A 19,440-nucleotide genomic window follows, 5' to 3' on the forward strand; every position below is an offset into this window, starting at 1 on the left:
TCTCTTAAGACGGAGGCGACGCCAGCAGGGGTACAGGGGCACATGACTTCCAATCATGTCGTCGAACACTGCTGTGATATTTAGGGGTCTCTACCAGGGGTGGCGCCAGTTGGGAGGCAGGGACGCTAGGTCCCCCGTCGGGTAGAAAAACCACGATTTGTCGGGGAGAAAAAAATGTATATGTATTTTCTACATATTAGTAGACCCTAAATTCTATTAAATAAGCATTTGAAACCCCTAAATTGTCATACTTTCACCCCTGGAACACTATCGAGAGACATACCTAGACACACCACCACCCTTCGTCGGGGACGTCGGACAAATCCTGGCGCTACCCCCTGCCTCTAAAGGTTCCTATTCTTAACATTTTGCTTCAACCATGGTGAGAATGGGTGGGGACCTCATTGTACGGGATCTTAGACCGGAAAGGACCGGACCTCTTGTCGGGTACCTTGGGCCCCTGTCGGAGATCCTGGATCTGCCCATCATTGGCACCGGCACACTGCCCTTAAATTACGGTTGTTACCCCATCAAACAACGGACGGAGCTTTATTCGCTAGTCTCTCTATTATGTCATTTCAAATCATATTTTACTTCATCATTTCCATGATTGCAACTTTTTTTTTCTTACTTAAGTTGTGTTCGTATAATGATTATTAATTTCATAGGCCTATATAAATATACTTCCTGTATTTGTTGATTTATTTTTAATTATTAATCATACATATTTTTATTCCATAATTAATTGAACACGTGAAATCTCGTTTGTTTCTTATTTAAACTGTATTCGTATAACTATTAACATTATCCATGTGATATCAAACAAAAGTGGTGGAATACAGCAAAACGTTAGTCATAAATTCCCCTATTGCTGGAAAAAGAAGTCCCGTTCAGCGATGCAAATATGGAAAATTAATAAACATTTTCATTGGCTTAAAATAAACTGATGAGCTATGAGGGCGCTTGTTTACATCCTTGTTCGAGGCCAAAGAATAGTTTAATAGTACGGTAGTCCTCTACTACAGTAGGCATCCTTCTATCCGTTCGCAAACACTAGAAGCAATCTTTTTGACCACATGTCTTAGTTCCGCTTATGTCTAAAAATAAACACGGAAAACACCGTCGCCTGGTATAAAAGCCACACTCTCAGTACCTACAGTAATCAAGTGGATTCGCAAGTTTAAAAAATAAACGAGGAGACTCAGCCATAGGACAATATATTTTTCTATTATTTACAATAGAAATTTCTCATTTCATAAATTTAATTATAAATAAAGGCAAAATGTATTCCATCTTCAGCAAGGGTGTTTTATGCGCCGTATTTGTATTTCTGTCAGCAGCATGTGGAAGTCCACTGTCGAGGATGAGGCGTTCATCGACGTCTTCTAGCCAACAAGACGGGCCTTTCAGCAGGTGCTCCAACACATCGTCGTTAACTTATCCACAACTGTATTATCCTGCGACAAATACTGTCCCCGTCCATGCGTTTGATACGAGTCTACTTTCACAAACTAACTACAATACGGAGAGCGAGATCCCACACAAAGAATGTCCGTACAACAAAGTGCCAAGTAAGTTTATATATTGTAGTAAGCTTCATATTTTTTCCGGGCAACGTAAGGAATAGGAATGATTCTAGCTCATCATATCTGGTTTTACTTGTCAATTTCAACGAAAATTGGAGCCACCTAAGTAAGAAATGATAAAGAGACTAATAAGGTATATCATTATTTTTCCCATCGTAGACGGGAAATAGTTGTAATATCCGATTGAACATTCTTTTGATCAGAATTTTCCAACGATAAGCCTCTTTAACATGTCTTTATTTTCCTTACAGCCGACTATAGTTTATCTGAGTCTGGTCTTTGTCCGTTTGAATTTTATGAAGACTACCAAGCTGATCGAATCCCAGCCAAAATTATGAAAGCAAGGTGCCGACCGACCTGTACCACCTGCATCGACCCCTTCGACAACACGCAGACGTCGACGTTGGGATGTAAAGAAGTCATGTACACAATGAAAGCCATGAGGAAGGTTGGCTGTGAGGGAAGTGTGTTCCAATTTGAACAGTACGATGAAATCTTTCCTGTTGCCTGTATTTGCCAAAGAACCGTGAGACCGTCGAATAATCCGGGTTCAGGGGGCCTACCACCAAATTAAACGATCGTCACGTCTGTCAAACATGGAAGTAATTCATTAATGAGAGATTATACGTGTGTGTTAGCTGAAACCTTGATTATACAGAGTATATTATTTATTTATGCAGGGTATTATTGTCATTTATTCAGATGTAGGCCTACATATTATATAAATGCAATTTTTATACGGTAATTTGATTTTTCCAATAACTGACGATACGTGGTATATCATGTGTGTTAAATTAATCTATTTTCAGAATAATAAAATATAAGTATTATATTATTAAATAATTATATTTTACAATAAAACTTAAAATTGCATTCATTTTAGAACGCCATTAAGCTTAATTTATATTTATCATTATTATAACTATTTAATTTATGAGAATATTCTATTTATGTTTTTACGATATTTTAATTGCGGATAAATCCGTATTGTACTACAGTATATATTATGGCTTTAAAAGAGACGAAGCTTAGGGGATATCTGTGTGGCACACGTGTCTAGTGGTACGTGTGATGTGTTTATGTGCATTTTACACATGACGCAAATAATCCCTATCGGGACATACTCGCTGTTGTAAGCAGTTTGAACATTTTCAAGTATCTACTATGTAGAGAATGAATTTATAGGTAACACATGACCAAGTGGTCACGTGCCCGTTTTCTTTTTAAACTACATAAGGAAAAATTGTAAAAATTTTATATTATATTGTAACATATACAATGTCTTTTATAATTTAATTTTTGATGCATATATTATGCCAAATATATTATTTATTCTTCTTTTAGGAGTGATCTAAAATTGTACATAATTATTAATAGACCTACAAATTATAAGCAATAATAAATGTAGGCCTATATTCACACTTAGGCATACATTTTAGAGTTAAGACTAGCTTAGGAATTTAATTATTTTATTTTTTTTAAATGTAATGCATATGCCAAATGGGTTATTTTCTCTATATAAGTGATCTTAAATTGTACATAATATTTGCAAGCATGCTTGCAAGCAGATTATATACATAGGCCTATCATAGGGCTAAAGTTTTAGAGTTACGAAAGCTTACGAATTTACCAGTGTTATGGTATTTTAAATTTATTATATCCGTTATAAATTCAATGGATATACCAAATAGCCTAATTGCTGTATTCTTCCTATAAGAGTGACGTTCAATTGTACATAATGTGACGTATTTATACAAGTTGTATAGCCAAATTTCAAAACGTTGAATGCTTTCAAGAAAATGATATTCAATCACAGGCCTAAAGTTGTTAAATTAAGAAAGCTTACACAATTATTATAGCTTTATTGTATTATAATTTTATTTATAAATATATATATATATATATATTATTGAAATTATATTATTTTATGATAATTAAGTTATTTAAATCCAAATATAGATATTTATTACGGTATGCTACTTATGTTATTTGATCCATCGATTATATTAATTAGGTTTAAATAAACTTTTTGACATTGTTTGAAGATGTATGGGGAATTTAGCAATATTGAAATATTTGTTTTAATCACAGAAAAAGTAAAAAGTACTATATAACATAAAACCAATCTATTTTCATAGCGGTAACAAAATTAGAGGCTTAATACTTTATATACCTTTAGCAATTTGTGTAGAATAGAACAGAAAAGTAGGCCGAATGTTGGTTTTAAGAAAAGGTGTGCATAAACAAACTGATGGTAGAAATTATAAGGAGATTGTACTTAAAAAATAAATTGTTGCTTCATGTTAACTTCATGCTGAGTAGTATCATTTTTGCTAAATAAAATTATTATTATTATTATGATACAGTATCTCAGTTTAATAGAACTGTTTATTTATACGTTATACGACAAGCAAATAATAATAATTAGTGGTAGAGCTGCGGTAAAAGGCTAGTCGATTGGTCGAGAGGTAAAACAGAGACAGTGACTTGAGTGGTCGAGCGGAAGGATAGGGGCTCGGTGAGAGCGGGTGATTCCAGTTCTCGAGTGGTAAATGGCAAATCAAGTGGTAGAGTGGTAAGGCAGGCACTCGTCAATAGTCAAGGGGGTGAGTCAAGTGATCGAAAGTAAGGGGCAGGGTGTGTTAAATGGCCGAGCGCGTACGCGAGTCAAAAAGTTGATCCAACAACTTCAATTAAACACTGCCGCACGTCCCGTGAAACAAATACCGAAAACTCAACAAATCACCACTACAATGAGAACACTTCACTGGCTTCCAGTGAGACAGCGCATAACATTCAAGATTCTTGTTCATACATTTAAATGTCTCCACAACTTATCACCAAGTACTTGATTGATCTTATCCAGTTCCGGTCATCAACTTGTTCTCGTAGTCTTCGTTCCACCCCACTCTATCTCTTTAATCCGTTCGAAAAATGGAGAGAGGTATTTTCAAGCTGCTTCCCCAAAGCTATGGAATGCACAATGCAGTTTAAGTTGGTATCCGGAAGTCTCCTTCTATCTCCATATTTAAAAAGAGACTTAAGACTTACATTTTTTTAAACCTTTTACTTTTTCATTTCTGTTGTTTGATTTTGTTTTCTTCTTTCGTTTAGTTATTACTAGGATATATGGCTTGTCTAGATGTCAACATCATTTGAGTATGAGTTATGATCTTTCAAACCACTGCTTGCCAGTGGTCTCACATTTAAGGAAAACGGTGAGGTGGTGTGGGCTCCTTTGCAATAGTCTGTTTTCTGGTGTTGCTTGTTAGACTTTAGGATTGGATTAGTTTGTTGGTTGTCCTTTTTTGTAACATATAGGCCTACAGCGCATAGGGACTATGCAGCTTTACAAGTCACCAACCATTACCAACAAAGCAGGTAGGCTTTGAATGACCGAGCGGCTGTGAGTCGAGTGGTTCCTCGAGCGGTAGGGGTGCCGCAAACTATAACCGGAGTGTCTAAACGAACTGGGCTGTTACATAAAAGAAAGCAATTAAAAAATAACGGGGTAGTTACGTTGAAGGAAAAGTACTGTAAAGATTAGTAATTATAAAAGAAACATGAGCCAGCTAATTTCACGGTGAAACTTATTAAGTATAGGAACGTTACACTGTTTTAAATAAACCGCATTTATTGTTTTGTCCACATACACTGGACGCTACAACTGATCTAAATATGGGTATTGATCATTAAACCTGACAATAATGAATGGAATTCGCTCTTCATAATTACCTTTAAAATAAGTTCCCTTTAATCAATCATGGTATATGAGCCTAAACTCGTCGCTTAGGAGCAATGAGTATAGTATGAGCATATAGTATAGTTTTCGCTGATTTATTGACAATCGAAGAGTACTGGGTATATATAAAGAATAATATTTATGTCTCTTAATCTCAAATAAAACACTTTATCGTTCTAATGTTTATTTAAAAACAATATATTAAATTAATAATTTAAGAGTTCAACTGAAAATAAGATTTCCTCTCAATTCGGACGTTTAATCAACTATTGGTAATAATCTAACTTGCATATTTTAAATTTCTGGTAGCAAATTTTACAAGTTATGTAGGCCTACTTAAATTTCTATAAATTATCGGAAACTAACTTTTCTGTAACTTAATGAAAGATGATAAATGATAGCAAATCTTGTAACGGAGCAAATTAGATTTTTGCTTATTTAATGATAAAACTATTATGTTTAGCTTAAAAATAAAGACACAGATAAACGGAACTTTTACAAAGTCCAATCAATAACTATTAAGAGGCATCCGTAGGCGTGAACAGCTCACAGGGTTTAATATATTTTTTTTAGTATATTATTATTTAATTTATTAAGCGCTATTTACATAGCGCTTTGACAAAAAGACTTCAACATCACAAGTTAATTCAAAACACCAAAATCACAATGAAACAACAAAAAACCCCCAGGCAAATTGAACAGGTCAGCAACGACAAAAATCCAATAAAAATTCTAAATATCAATGACAAGAAAGGACAAATCCCCACCCCCCTCCAGCACAGCGAACAGATCATCAATGAACATGGCAAAAACACACAGGAAAAACTCCTGATTCTCTGTGGATGTTCTCAGACTACAGATTAAGGTTGCAGGTGTGATTTGAGGTTTTTCTTAAAAGAAACTAAAGTTGGTGATTGACGAATTGTGATCGGCAAAGTGTTCCTTAATTTAGGTCCGAATTTAGAAATTGACCTATCACCAGCGGCAGTACTGTGCGTGAAATGTAAAGCATAGTAAGGTATCATCCATGAAGGATCTAAGACCAGTTCTACGAGATTCATATTTTTGAATTAGATTTCTAAGATAAATAGGCGCAAGGTTATCAAGAAATAATAAGTAGATTATACTCATTGACTTTACGCTTTTCAATTTAAAGCCATTTTAATTGCTTGAGTAACGGGGTTGTCGGTTAATTTTCTGTTGAGTGGTCACTAAATTCTTATATCATCTAACATAAATTAGAGACTCTAATTTTTAATATTATTTCATGCAAATTTGTATTATTATTTTATTATCATGAAATTAGAAAAAAATGTTTTTTTATCTGCGTTCAATTGTAAATGAACTTTTATATCGTCTACAATGTGGTTTTTTAGACATAAGAATACTAATGTTGATATGTTGACGAATTTTCTTCAATTATATCTATTTCTCTTATGAAATTATTTGTTAAAGAACTATATGCTCATATGGTATACTAATACGTTTATAGTTTATACAATTGAAAGATATTTCTGTGTATCAGGTATAAATTGCCATGGGCTTGCTTTTGCACATTGAATCATATATACATTATTCATGAGTTTGAGCTACGTTTAGTTCAAAGGTACCATTATAATGTCTAAAGTGAAAAACAAAACGGCCACAAAATACATGTACATTTTGCTTCGAAAGGTAAAACAAAAAGTGGAAATTATGGCTAACCATCTGCTATATTTCCACCACTGTTCTTCAGAATATCTGGCCTGAATAAGGTTAGGCCTAATTGTTATGCAAATACAGTATAATTCAAATAAGAAACAAACATGTAAGATTCTCGTGGAGGTGAAAATATGATGAATAATTAAAAATAAATTAACAACTTCCAGAATATACAGCGAAATAAATCTATAGGTATTATATAATTTTTATTATAAGAAAAAGTTGCAATCATGAACAAGATTAAATAAAATATAATTTGAAATGACCAGCGAATAAAGCTCTGTGTTCTGATGTGTATTCTCTTCCTCATGATGTGAGTAACAACTGTATTCAAGGCAGTATGACGGTGCTATAGAAAGGCGGGTCCAGGACCTCCGAAAGGGGGTCCAAGGTACCCGACATAAGGTCCAAGATCACGGACAAGGGCCAAGAGATCCACATCCAGGTCTGTCTCACTATGGTTGAAGTAAACTATACAAAATAGTCACATTTAGAGTCCAAAATGGTACTCACAGCTTGTAAAAATAGTTTCTCAAAGCAATGTTCTCCGACAAAATTTATTGGAAGTTCTGTTCCCCTGGCGGTGTCACTGCGTTAAAGACAATCATTGTCTGTATTGATATAAAACATATATTTAAAAAAAAAATAAATGAATAAAAAAAAAAAAAAAAAAACCAGCCAAATATTGTAGTTGCTTTCTTTCACTTTATATATTATTTAAGTAGGTTTTCACCTACAAATTGAAAATTAGAATGAAAATCTTAACGATTAAACAGACTCAAAAGCATAAAATGCGGCCTTGCATTTTTCATAAGACAGACAGTGCTTGTCTTTAAGACAGTAACGGCGTCAGAGACGTAACAGAACTTACAATCATTTTGTCTTAGAAAACTGCTTTGAGAATTTTCACAAGCTGTGATTACCATCTAGGGCCTCTAAAGGGGCCTTCTGAACTTTTGTTTCAGCTATGATGACACTGAGCTGGGTGTGAACGCTTTGTCCGGGATCTTGAACTATCTTGCCGGGGACCTTTGAACCCCATCGGAGATCCTGGACCAGCCTATCTTTGGCACTGTCACAATCCACAACGGAGCTTTATACGCTGGTCTCTATTACCATTCCCAATCATATTTTATTTTATTTTATTTTACCATAAATGCAACTTTGCGTGCACTCTCTGTGTTCTTTTTTTTAATTTAAATGTGTTCGTATAATAATTATTAATTCAATATATAAATATATTTCCTGTATATACTAGAAATCGTTGATTTATTTTTAATTATTAAACATTTTTTCCCCATAATTCCAACTTCAAGTGAAATTTCACGTGTTGTTTCTTATTTAAATTGTATTGGTATAACATTTAACCTTATCAATATCACATCAACAAAAGTGTTATAATACTGTACAGCATCACGTTAGTCATAAATTCCCCTATTGCTGGAAAAAAAAGTCCCGTTTTACCATACAAATATTATGCATAATTATTAAACATGTTCCTTGAACTAAAATAAACTGATGAGCTACTCGTAGTGTACGACATTGAGGGCGCTAGTGCTTGTAAAGTTGGCCAAAGTAAGCGAGTACAGTGAAAGTACCGTAGTCTTACGTCCAGTACAGTAGGCATAATAGTAGGCGTCCTTCGTAGTGTGACCACATATTAGTTACGCCTATGTCTAATAAAAATAAATCTGTGGAAACACTGTCGCCTGGTATAAAAGCAGTCTGTCACTGACATTTTCATAGGGCGATTGGACTCACAACTAAAATAAACGAGGAATCTCAGGCATATATACTCGGCTGTAACTATTATTTAAAATAGCAATTTTTTAATTCATAAATCTGATCATGAATAAAAGCAAAATGTATTCTACCGTCAATAAGAGTGTTTTATGCGCCGTATTTGTATTTCTGTCAGCAGCATATGGGAGCCCACTGTCGAGGATGAGGCGCTCATCGACGTCGTCTGGCCAACAAGACGGGCCATTCAGCAGGTGCTCCAACACGTCGTCGTTAACTTATCCACAACTGTATTATCCTGCGACAAATACTGTTCCTGTGCATGCGTTTGATACGAGTCTACGTTCACAAACTAACTACAATACGGAGAGCGAGATCCCAGACAAAGAATGTCCATACGACAAGGTGCCAAGTAAGTTTATATTATAAGCTTCATATTTTTTTTTACCATACTATTTAACTTGTAGTAAGCTTAAGCCTTCCGGGCATTCTAACTCATCAAAATGTGGTTTTACTTGTGTATTTCAAACAAAATTGAAGCCACCTAAGCATAAAATGAAAAAGACTAATGAAGTATATATTTTTCTTATCATAGACGGGAAAGAGAGGTAATATCCGATTAAACATTCTTTCGATTAGGATTTTCCAACGATAAGCCTCTTTAACATGTCTTTATTTTCCTTACAGCCGACTATAGTCTATCTGAGTCTGGTCTTTGTCCGTTTGACTTTTATGAAGACTACCAAGCTGATCGAATCCCAGCCAAAATTATGAAAGCAAGGTGCCGACCCACCTGTACCACATGCATCGACCCTTTCTCCAACGCTCAGACGTCGACGATGGCATGTAAAGAAGTCATGTACACAATGAAAGCCATGAAGAAAGTTGGCTGTGAGGGCAGTATTGTTCAATTTGAACAGTACGATGAAATCATTCCCGTTGCCTGTATTTGCCAAAGAACTGTGAGGCCGACGACCAACCCGGGTCCAGGTGGCCACTGTTAAAAATAAAGGTGCAACTAAAGGTGCAAAGATAGAAAATGGTGCACAGCTTTGTCAAAAGCTAGCATTAGTTACAAAACATGTTCTGTTTGGGTTTCATACCAGTGTTCGACACAGAAATGTGGTGTATAATTACCTTGAAAAATGTTTCAATATAGGCCAGCATTAATTTCTTTAGACAAGCAGGTTCTGTAAAGCCTATTTGGTTGAGTATCTGTAGGGCCTACAATAACGGAGAGCGTCAGTGAATAAAATTAAGCAATGACGGACAGATTTTTCATGGCTTTTTTACATCGACAACGATAGACACAGTGTAGTCCTACGTGAAGTAAGTAGGCCTATATTTAAAATGAAAAACCACTGGTAGTCCTTCACTTATCCTATTATCATGGAACAGTTAAATGTATATACATAAAACACGCGTGATTTAGTTGCCGTGTGGTAAAAAAAATGGGCATGATTGACAAAATTGATTGATAAAATCGCTATACGCTAATTAATTACCCACAGCTTTTGGTTGGTGTCCAAACATCGCTAGCACTTTCGCCAAAAGTGCATGTTGAACAATTGGTTCAACCGTTGCAGACAAAACAGGATCATGTGCAAACCCCGACACCCCGATTCGTCTGCAATGCAATCAGCAAAGTTGAACCAGGTTCAACCTTCCCGACAACTGTCGGCGACTGTCGCCAATAGGGTTAGCGATTTTATGGAAACCAAGCTTTGTGCTGATTGGTCGGTCGAATCAGGGAGCCTTCCCGACTGCGTCGGGGCTGCTACGCGTTACAACGTCGGCGATAACATAATATTAGGCACCTTGAGTAATCGCAGTACATTACGGGTTCAAATCAGCACCTAACAGGTTTACATGAGCCCCTCGCCTGGTTGAAATTGGCACCTCGGCAGGGCCGCAGGTTCGCATGATTGGTTTAAATCCACCTTAGCAGGTTCACATGAGCACCTTAGCAAGTTCACATGAGCACCTTAGCAGGTAGGAAGAACAGTTAAATCTTGTCGTGTGCGGCGGGCTTTAAAGAAGTGCACGCGCGTACGACGAATGACAGTTAGGCGCGTGTAATAATGTGACAGTTGACGACGCACCCTCTGTTCATGCACATGTCTTGTCTATAACTTCATTACTGTTTGTCTGGTTGTTGACGTCTTTCCATCAAAAGTCGAAACATTATATTGGTGGTTGTTCTTCTTTTCATCAGTCACTTGGCCATAACAAAACTGCGTAAGTAAGTAGACGACCAAACCTAGCCTAGGCCTATGCTACCTAGATATAGCCTAGGGGCCTATCAGATAGGCCTAGGGCCTAGATAGACCCCCAGGCACCCGCCCGCAGCCTAAAACCTAGGCCGTAGCCTAGGCTAGGCTTACTTTAAGCAAAATTAAATAAATCCGTTAAGGCCAGCCTAGTAGACCTATAATAGGAAGACTTCTTGGACACTGATCAGTCACTGTCTTCTGTAAGAATATTTTGACATTTTGACATAAAACTTGGAAATGTAGACAAAAAAAAGTTTCTTTTCATATGTACCAGGCCTACTACTAGCCTAGGCATAGGCTAATAATACGCTTGACTGTAGGCCTAGGCCTATGCCTAGAAATTATATCCAATATGGCATAGCCTAGGCCTATCAACAAAGTAAATATAAAACAGAAACATAATCCTGAATAAGACAATTTATGCCCATGTCATTTAACCTCAACCTTGATATTATTAATTAACCAACTGGGAAAGGGAGTGTTCAGAAATACTTGTTGTTGGGGGAGGGGCGAGGGTTTCTAAGTAATGTGAAACAATATCCTTTTAGGTCCTGAAAAACGAATTGAAAAATAAAATTGCACTTAAGGAAGGGGATTAATACAATTAAGAAATATTAGCTTTTCTACATATAACTTAAATAAGACTGATAATTTTAGATGCCATCTAAGTGCTTTTATGGTAAGACTTCCCAAAACGTTATGTTATGGTATTTATGGTAACATTTTTCTAAACGATGGTACTGTGTTTGGACACACAGTACCGTTTTGTTTAGCGTTTCGGGAAGTTTTACCATAAAAGCTACGATTTGAATTCAAATGTTGTTGAGTGCCATAGCTTCTGATGAGTTGCACTCCTAAATTTGGTATAAAAACATACATTATAATTAAGCATTGCACTATCTGGAAAATAATTTCCTGCCTTTCTTCCTTTACTTTGCTTTTGTGTATTCATTGATATACATTTAAAAAAATACTTTGAACTTTTTCTTAGTATTGTTTTAATCTTTTTATCAAACTAAAGGAAAGTACAGTAATTCGACATGGACTAAATTTGATTGTTAATTAATGGAAAATTTGGCATGTAAAATAAGTTCAACATAGAAATTATTTGACCTTGGAAAGTTTGAATGTATATTCAATTCCTATCCATGGTTCACTTACTTTACTACTTAGTTCACCTGTATACCAAGGCCTGTGATGTGCCTTCTTTATCCAAGTGGCCTTTACCTTACCAAGTACCTGTATTACCACATGATATGGAAGATCTTTTGAAACAGCAGGACAAGTCGGTGTTGTCAAGGCGGTATTATCGTAAGATTATACCAAGGTAATTCAACAAAAGGAAGCACATCTCGGGACATCAAAGGTTATAACTCTGGCATCGACATTCTAGGCGCACTGCGTCCCTACACGCTGAACGTCACAAAAACCATAGCAACCAGACCATAAACCGTCAGCGTACGTGACGATTTACCCACGCGCGTGTTAGTTGCCATGTCAGTCGTGAGGTGATTACAAAGGCCTAATGATATTTTGCAGTAACATTAGACTGAAATATATTCTTCATTTCAACATTATTTTACCAAAATTGTGGTGAATTGTCGTTCATGAGACTCACTTCGCAGAAAAAATTAATAAATGTTCCGTATATACTCAAATGTTCGTCCTCGGCACCTTATGCCAACATTGTCAAAATGATTAATGTTACATAAGGTTACATAAGAACATGAAATTTTATAAAATTCGTAAATTTTGAATTGCTATAACTTTTCATTTTCTTGGTCAATTTTCACAAATCAAATTGCAGTTTATAGAAGCATTTAACAAGCTCGGGGAAAAAAAATCAAATGTAACAGACATTGCGAAGTACTCAAAATTAATAAAATAAAAACTAACACTATAAAACGAATGGCACGCATAGACTAATAATTGACGGCTGTACTCGCAACTAGCATCGGATTGTCGATGCCACAGTAAAGATCAAAGGACTGTACGCACGCGCTATGTTCGAGAGCGGAGATGTGCATCCTTTTGTTGAATTACCTTGATTATACAAAGTTTATTTGAAGACATGATACAATTTACTCTGTAAGTATTTAACCTGATTATTATGTTTTTGAGTACTACTTAAAGTTTTACTACTGTACTAATTTGATGCAGTTTCCTCTTTCCAGACCTGCTTCTGATTACCTATGACATTCTCATTGATTCAATTTATTACCTGGGCATCTTCACATTTAGTACTATAAAAAGTAATGAAGTCTACTATAATGCATGCACTGTCAAGAGGGTTTATTGCTAAAGCTTCAAAATACTTTAATTCATCTATTTTAACACTATTCTTTTCATGTTTATTCACTGATTGTTAATCTTGATACAGTAATTTTTCCCCTTGCACCTTTTTTTTTTGTAGATATCCAACAACAGCTGAGTATACTGAGGTAGCCAGAGCTAGTTACCAAGTTTAAGATCTTAGCAGATAAATCTGGAAATTCAACAGGACATGTAAGCCATGTTAAAAATTTTACATACTGAAAAGACACATTACAGCAAAAAAAAAAAAATTTGAGTCAAATTCTGGGGTAGATTAAGGGTGATTTCAAGCATGATGTCATCAAGGTATTTAGACTTTGTGTATCAGAACATACAGTACATTGTAATAATGCTTAAGTACCGTAGCTACTGCCATTTAGTATAATTAATAATTGTATGCTGTCGTCTGAACCAAAGTAAGAGTTAGTCAGACAGATGAAATAACATGCAAAAGGGCATTTTTGTACTCGCATATAACTCTATGACTCTTTATTGTAGTCTCACAATAGAGATGTTGGTGGTTCAAATTCTTTGATTCAGCCAAATCAGCTTATAGCTTTTTGGGAAAGCACAAACAATTGGAATGAAAAGTAGATTTAAGGTATAAATTAACATTCATAATGTAAAATATGGTATAAGGCCTATCTACTTCATCCCAATCACCTTATTTTCAGGTAAAAATCATATACTGGCACAAATACGGCACAGAACTGAACCTTTAATGTGGCACTGTCCCTTAGAAAATTGTAAAATCATAAAAAATTGAATTAAAAAATTACTGTACTATGTACACATATTGTAATCACCTTAAAGATGAAACATATCGTAAACCGCAATAGTTAATATAATACTGTATAACAATATTAAATACAATAAACAATAAAATTGCTAACAGCAAATGTAAGAATTCTCATACTCAAATGGTTGTAAATGTTTGAATATTGAGTTTTAGTATGTGTGTGTCATGGTAAAAGTTTTTTCCAATTGTCGAAGTGACAGTGCATCTTTGAATTTTTGAAATGATATTTTCCCTATTTGGCATCTTAGGAAAATACGTCAAGAGAAAACCAAGCCAGCATCAAGCATGTAACAGATTTAATGGACCTTTCAAAAAAGTGTAACCCAGACCAGAACATTATGGCCGATAAACTAGAGTGTACAAAGGAATATCGTTTAAAATATATTGCCGAGTACTCTGTGAAAGATGTGTTGGAGAAATTTCCTTTTCTTAAACTAGAAAATGAGGTAATAATTAAATATCCAAATCAATTATGTAGCATGTCAATAATGATTGAGACAAATAATTCCATAAAAAGGAATGTAAATGGCCTATAGTTATTGAGAATATAATGCTGGGGGATTACACTTTTCCCATCTACTATTAAGGCTTTGTTCCACTTAAAAAGAAGCAGAACTGGCATTATTCATGAAGGAAATGCTTTTTCAGAACTCTTGTATTCTTCCTCATGGAAATACCAGTACCATTTTAAAATGACAATATGGTGAATTATTTCATGGAGAGAATAGAAAAAAATATATATAAAAAGCCAATTTTTGAGGATCTACACTACAGTAGAAGAAAACAGTTTCTTGTCTCATTGCATCACAATACTGTAGTAACATATTCCTAGGTGTACAGACTGAAAAAAAAACATCTGTCCAATTTAGAAACTGAAAGGCATGGAGGGTCCTGGTCACTGACATCTTGTCTGGTATTACATAGACATATATTCCATACAAAATATTAAGCCAGTATGGTTTACCACAATGCATACTTTTACAGAGTATTAATATGTTAAGCCAGTGTGATGATTACCACAAAGCATACAGTGTATTAGAGTTAATAAGATGGTTATCACAACAATTGTACGCAAAAAAATGGACAGTGAGGTGGGGTAGGGGAGTCTCCATCAGGGAGAAAAAAAAATCAGGAAAAAATTTGTCAGGTAAAAGAAAAATCTTTTCAAAATACAAATAAAACCTTTCAGTTTCTAAATTGGATGGACGTTTTTTTTTTTAGTCTGTACACCTAGGAATATATTATTACAGTATTGTGATGCAATGTATAGTATTTGGTATTTAAGACTGGCTTTCATAATATTAGGCCAATGTCAATATGACCGGATACGAGAACAGTAGATCATTCAGAATGCATGTAAAGACCTTAAACTTGGGTACTGTAGCACTCGTAGCCTACATGCTCAGCAAAATAATTCATAATGTTGAGAATTTTTTTAATTATTATTATTCATTTATTTTTTAAATTTTTTTTTAATAATTTTCATATTTTTTAAATATTTTTTTATTTATTTAAATAATCCACAGTATTGTCATTTTAAAATTTAGGACTCGGACCTTAATAAACTATGGTGGGTATGGATGTAAATAAATCAGGCAGTATGAATGCTATTCACAAACCTCTGTACCTTTACAGGTGTTTGCAAATCTCTGCCCAATGCAGTAATATACTGTTGAAAGTAAATGAGACTATTTTTTGCTGCCTTGGGATAATCAATGCCATTAATATTGTAGCAACAAAACATGATGGCCATTTTCTTATTATATAATACCTACTGTACTGTATATAGGCCTATTTCGGTTATGCTTTGCAGTTTCACACCACAACACCTCCATACCGTATAGTGAATAGATGATGCATTATATTTGTCCTCTAATCATTAGTTGTAATAACTGACCATAGAAGTGTTTGTCATATTAGTTAAGTAATACGTTTTTATCCGAATAAACATTTGAAGTGTTTAATGCTGCTTTGTTTGTGCTTTTATTTTTGACACAGGTGAAAATTAGCATTAATAGAATAGTGTAATGCAGTGTAATGAGTATGTAGGCCAAGTAATCCATTCTTAATTCCCAGCCACTACCCAGTACATATTTACTACTAATTGTTGAATGTTGAACTTGTGTAGTGTTAAGGTGCTGATGTGAACCAGCTAATGTTCTGATGTGAACCTGCTAAAGTGTTGATGTGAGCCTGCATAAGGTGTTGATGTGAACCTCCAAAGGTTCTGATGTGAACCTGCAAAGGTTCTAATGTGAACTTCCTAAGCACTGATGTGAACCTGTTAAGGTGCTTATGTGAACCTGTTGAGGTGCTAGTGTGAACCTGCTAAGGTGCTGATGTGAACCTTCCAAGGTGCAGATTTTAACCTGCTAAGGTCCTCATGTGAATCTGCTGAGGTGCTGATTTCAACCTGTAAGGTGGTCGTGTGAACCTGCTAAGGTGCTGAGTTGAACCTGCTAGATGCTTATTTGAACCTTATAAGGTGCTCATGTAAACCCCAAGGTACGAAAATGCACCTTTAGTGTGCTAAAATGAACCCCAATAAGGAGCTTTTCTGACCACAGTTTGCACCTTCTGTCAATCATGGCATAATTAAAGGGTACAATTTAGAACCCCAAAGGAGCATTACTGTACCATATAATGGGGTGCAGGGTTGCACCTTTATTTAGAGGTACAATTGTGCACCTTAAAAGGTGGCTGTGGTGTTGCTTCGTTTTGTACCTTTTTAAGTAGATATTTGCACCTTTTTTTTTTTAACAGTGTACCACCAATGTAAACGATCGTCTCCACGTTCGTTCACCATTGAATTAATTCATTAATGAGAGATTGTGATGTAAGTGTGTGTTAGCTGAAACCTTGATTATGCAGATAAATTTTATTTATGCAGAGTATTTATTTAAATGTACATACAAAAGTAATATTTATACTTGATTGTTTTTAATTAACTGACGATACGTGGTATAATATGTGTTAAGTTAAACTATGTTATTAATTTTCAGAATATCAAAAAATAAGTATTAAATAAATATGTATTTAGGCCCAATTTATTAATTTTACATTAAAGCTTAAAACTGCATTCACTGCCAGTAAGCTTAATTTATATTATATTTAAATTTATTTTGACTACGATATTTTAATTGCGGATAAGTCCGTATTGTAATATATTATTATGGCTCAAAAAGAGCCGAAGCTTATGGGATATTTGTGTTGCACGTGTCGAGTGATACGTGTAATGTGTTCATATGCATTTTACACATGATTATTAACGCACCTAACCCCTATCGGGACATACTCGCTGTTGTAAGCAGCTTGAACATTTTCAAGTATCTACTATGTAGAGAATGAATTTATAGGTAACACATGACCAAGTGGTCACGTGCCCGTTTTTTTTTTATGTTTTTTTTTTTTTAACTAGATAAGCAAAATTTATAACAATTTTATATATATTGTAATATATAATGTCTTTTATATTTAAATTTTGGATGCAAATAGTGGCGTATATGCCAAATGGATTTTGAATTTCTCTACATATAAGTGATCTTTAATTGTACATAATGTATTCATACAAATTTTATGACACGCAAGCATGTATGCTTGCAAGCAGATATATACAATCATAGTGCTAAGTTTTAGAGTTACGAAAGCTTACAAATTTACTAATGCTATGGTATATATTTTAAATAGAATTTATTATATCCATTATAAATTCAATAGATACCAAATAGCCTAACTTCTGTATTCTTCCTATAAGAGTAATGATCAATTGTACATAATGTAACGTATTTATACAAATTGTATTGACAAATTTCAAAACTTTGAATGCTTTCAAGAAAATTATATTCTATTATTTTGTTATGCCTAAAGTTGTTGCAAATTTATTTAACTTTATTGTAATAAAATTATATATATATAATATATTATTAAAATTACATTTTGTTATGTTGATTAATTTATTTGAATCATCCAAATAAAGATAATCATTATGGTATGCTACTTAATGATTTTTATCCATCGGTTAGGTTTAATAGACATTGTTAGGTTTGAATCGACTTTTTGACAAGTTTGAAGATTTCAGGTCAGGAATTCAGCAATATTGAAATATTTGTGATAATAACAGAACTATTAATAGAAAATTAACATTGCAAAGTACTATATAACCTACAACCAAACTATTGTCTGATAGCTGTATACAAATTAGAAGCTTAATACTTTTAAACCAGTACCAATTTGTGTAGAATAGAACGTTAGTTTTAAGAAAATGTTTGCATATTATACAAACATGGTAGAAACTATAATTCATTCATTCAATCATATGTACATTTTTTTATTTTTTCTTTTATACGGTAGTACATTAGATTAACTGTATACCAATTAGAAGCTTGATACTTTTAAACCGGTACCAATTTATGTAGAATAGAACACAACGAAATGAGATTGTACTTATAAAATAAATTGTTGCTTGACGTTAACTTCAATGTTAATTAGTGTCAGTTTTGCGAAATAAACTATTATAATAATATCTTATTTTAATAGAATTGTTTATTTATTCGTTATACAACGACAAGCAAATAATAACAAACAAATTGAGAATAAAGGTAAAAGTCGAGTTGAGTGGTCGAGAGGTAAGGCGGAGGCAGTGAGTTGTTGAGTGGTTGGGCGGAAAGTCAGAGGCTCGGCGAGAGTGGGTGAGCCGAGTGGTCGAATGGTAAGGCATAGAATAACCGAGGAGTGAGTCAAGTGATCAAAGTTAAGGGTTGAAAAAAATAAGCAGGAGAGCTTCGAATGGTCAATCGGGTGTAAGTCGAGTGGTTCTTCAAGCTGTAGGGGTGCCGCAAACTACAACATGTGTTTCTAACTAAATGAACTGGACTGTTACAAAAAAAAAAAAAAAAAAAAAAAGCAATTTAAAGAAATAACGGGGTATAGTTACGTTAAAGGAAAATAAAGTAAATGTCGATAATTAGAAAAGAAAATGAACTAGCTAAATTCACGGTGAAACTTAATAAATTTAAGAACGTTGACTATTTTAAATAAAATGGAGTTTGATTTGTCCACTAAAACTAAACGCACATACTGATCTAAAAATATGGGTTCGTCATTACACGTCACAAGTTATTTATTGTTCATCTTTCGACATGAAAGGAAATCGCTCTTCAAGTTTACTTGCGTATTTGTGCACAGTTTTCTTGTAATGATGGTATCTGAGTCTAAACTCGTCCTTTATGAGTAATTTAGTATGAGTATAAATTTCAAAAATCCACATTTAATGAATAACTATAGTTT

At 34.3% G+C, this 19,440-nt stretch overlaps 2 protein-coding genes across 2 annotated transcripts; both read left to right on the forward strand.

Moving 5' to 3' along the window:
* The first annotated feature begins 1,179 nt into the window (after positions 1-1,179).
* LOC117122720 lies at positions 1,180-3,940 on the forward strand. The gene is made up of 2 exons (XM_033268414.1): positions 1,180-1,571; positions 1,838-3,940. Exons 1-2 carry the CDS (start codon positions 1,283-1,285, stop codon positions 2,158-2,160), a joined length of 612 nt encoding a protein of 203 aa, XP_033124305.1. The 5' UTR covers positions 1,180-1,282; the 3' UTR covers positions 2,161-3,940.
* Positions 3,941-8,786: 4,846 nt separating this feature from the next.
* Positions 8,787-9,949, forward strand: LOC117122713. The gene is made up of 2 exons (XM_033268410.1): positions 8,787-9,181; positions 9,457-9,949. The coding sequence occupies exons 1-2, from the start codon at positions 8,878-8,880 to the stop codon at positions 9,771-9,773; spliced, it is 621 nt and encodes a 206-aa protein (XP_033124301.1). The 5' UTR covers positions 8,787-8,877; the 3' UTR covers positions 9,774-9,949.
* The last annotated feature ends 9,491 nt before the right edge of the window (positions 9,950-19,440 follow it).

The sequence above is a fragment of the Anneissia japonica genome, unplaced genomic scaffold (assembly GCF_011630105.1).
Source record: "Anneissia japonica isolate Jap-2015-1 unplaced genomic scaffold, ASM1163010v1 scaffold287978_len313048_cov192, whole genome shotgun sequence".
NCBI lineage: Eukaryota > Metazoa > Echinodermata > Crinoidea > Comatulida > Comatulidae > Anneissia > Anneissia japonica.

What these genes read in the sequence shown, in the direction of transcription:
- LOC117122720 (XM_033268414.1), top strand. Translation starts at nt 1,283, where the DNA reads ATGTATTCCATCTTCAGCAAGGGTGTTTTATGCGCCGTATTTGTATTT. An exon ending in TCCGTACAACAAAGTGCCAA is followed by an intron (nt 1,572 to 1,837) that starts GTAAGTTTATAT and finishes TTTTCCTTACAG; the next exon opens with CCGACTATAGTTTATCTGAG.
- LOC117122713 (XM_033268410.1), top strand. Translation starts at nt 8,878, where the DNA reads ATGAATAAAAGCAAAATGTATTCTACCGTCAATAAGAGTGTTTTATGC. An exon ending in TCCATACGACAAGGTGCCAA is followed by an intron (nt 9,182 to 9,456) that starts GTAAGTTTATAT and finishes TTTTCCTTACAG; the next exon opens with CCGACTATAGTCTATCTGAG.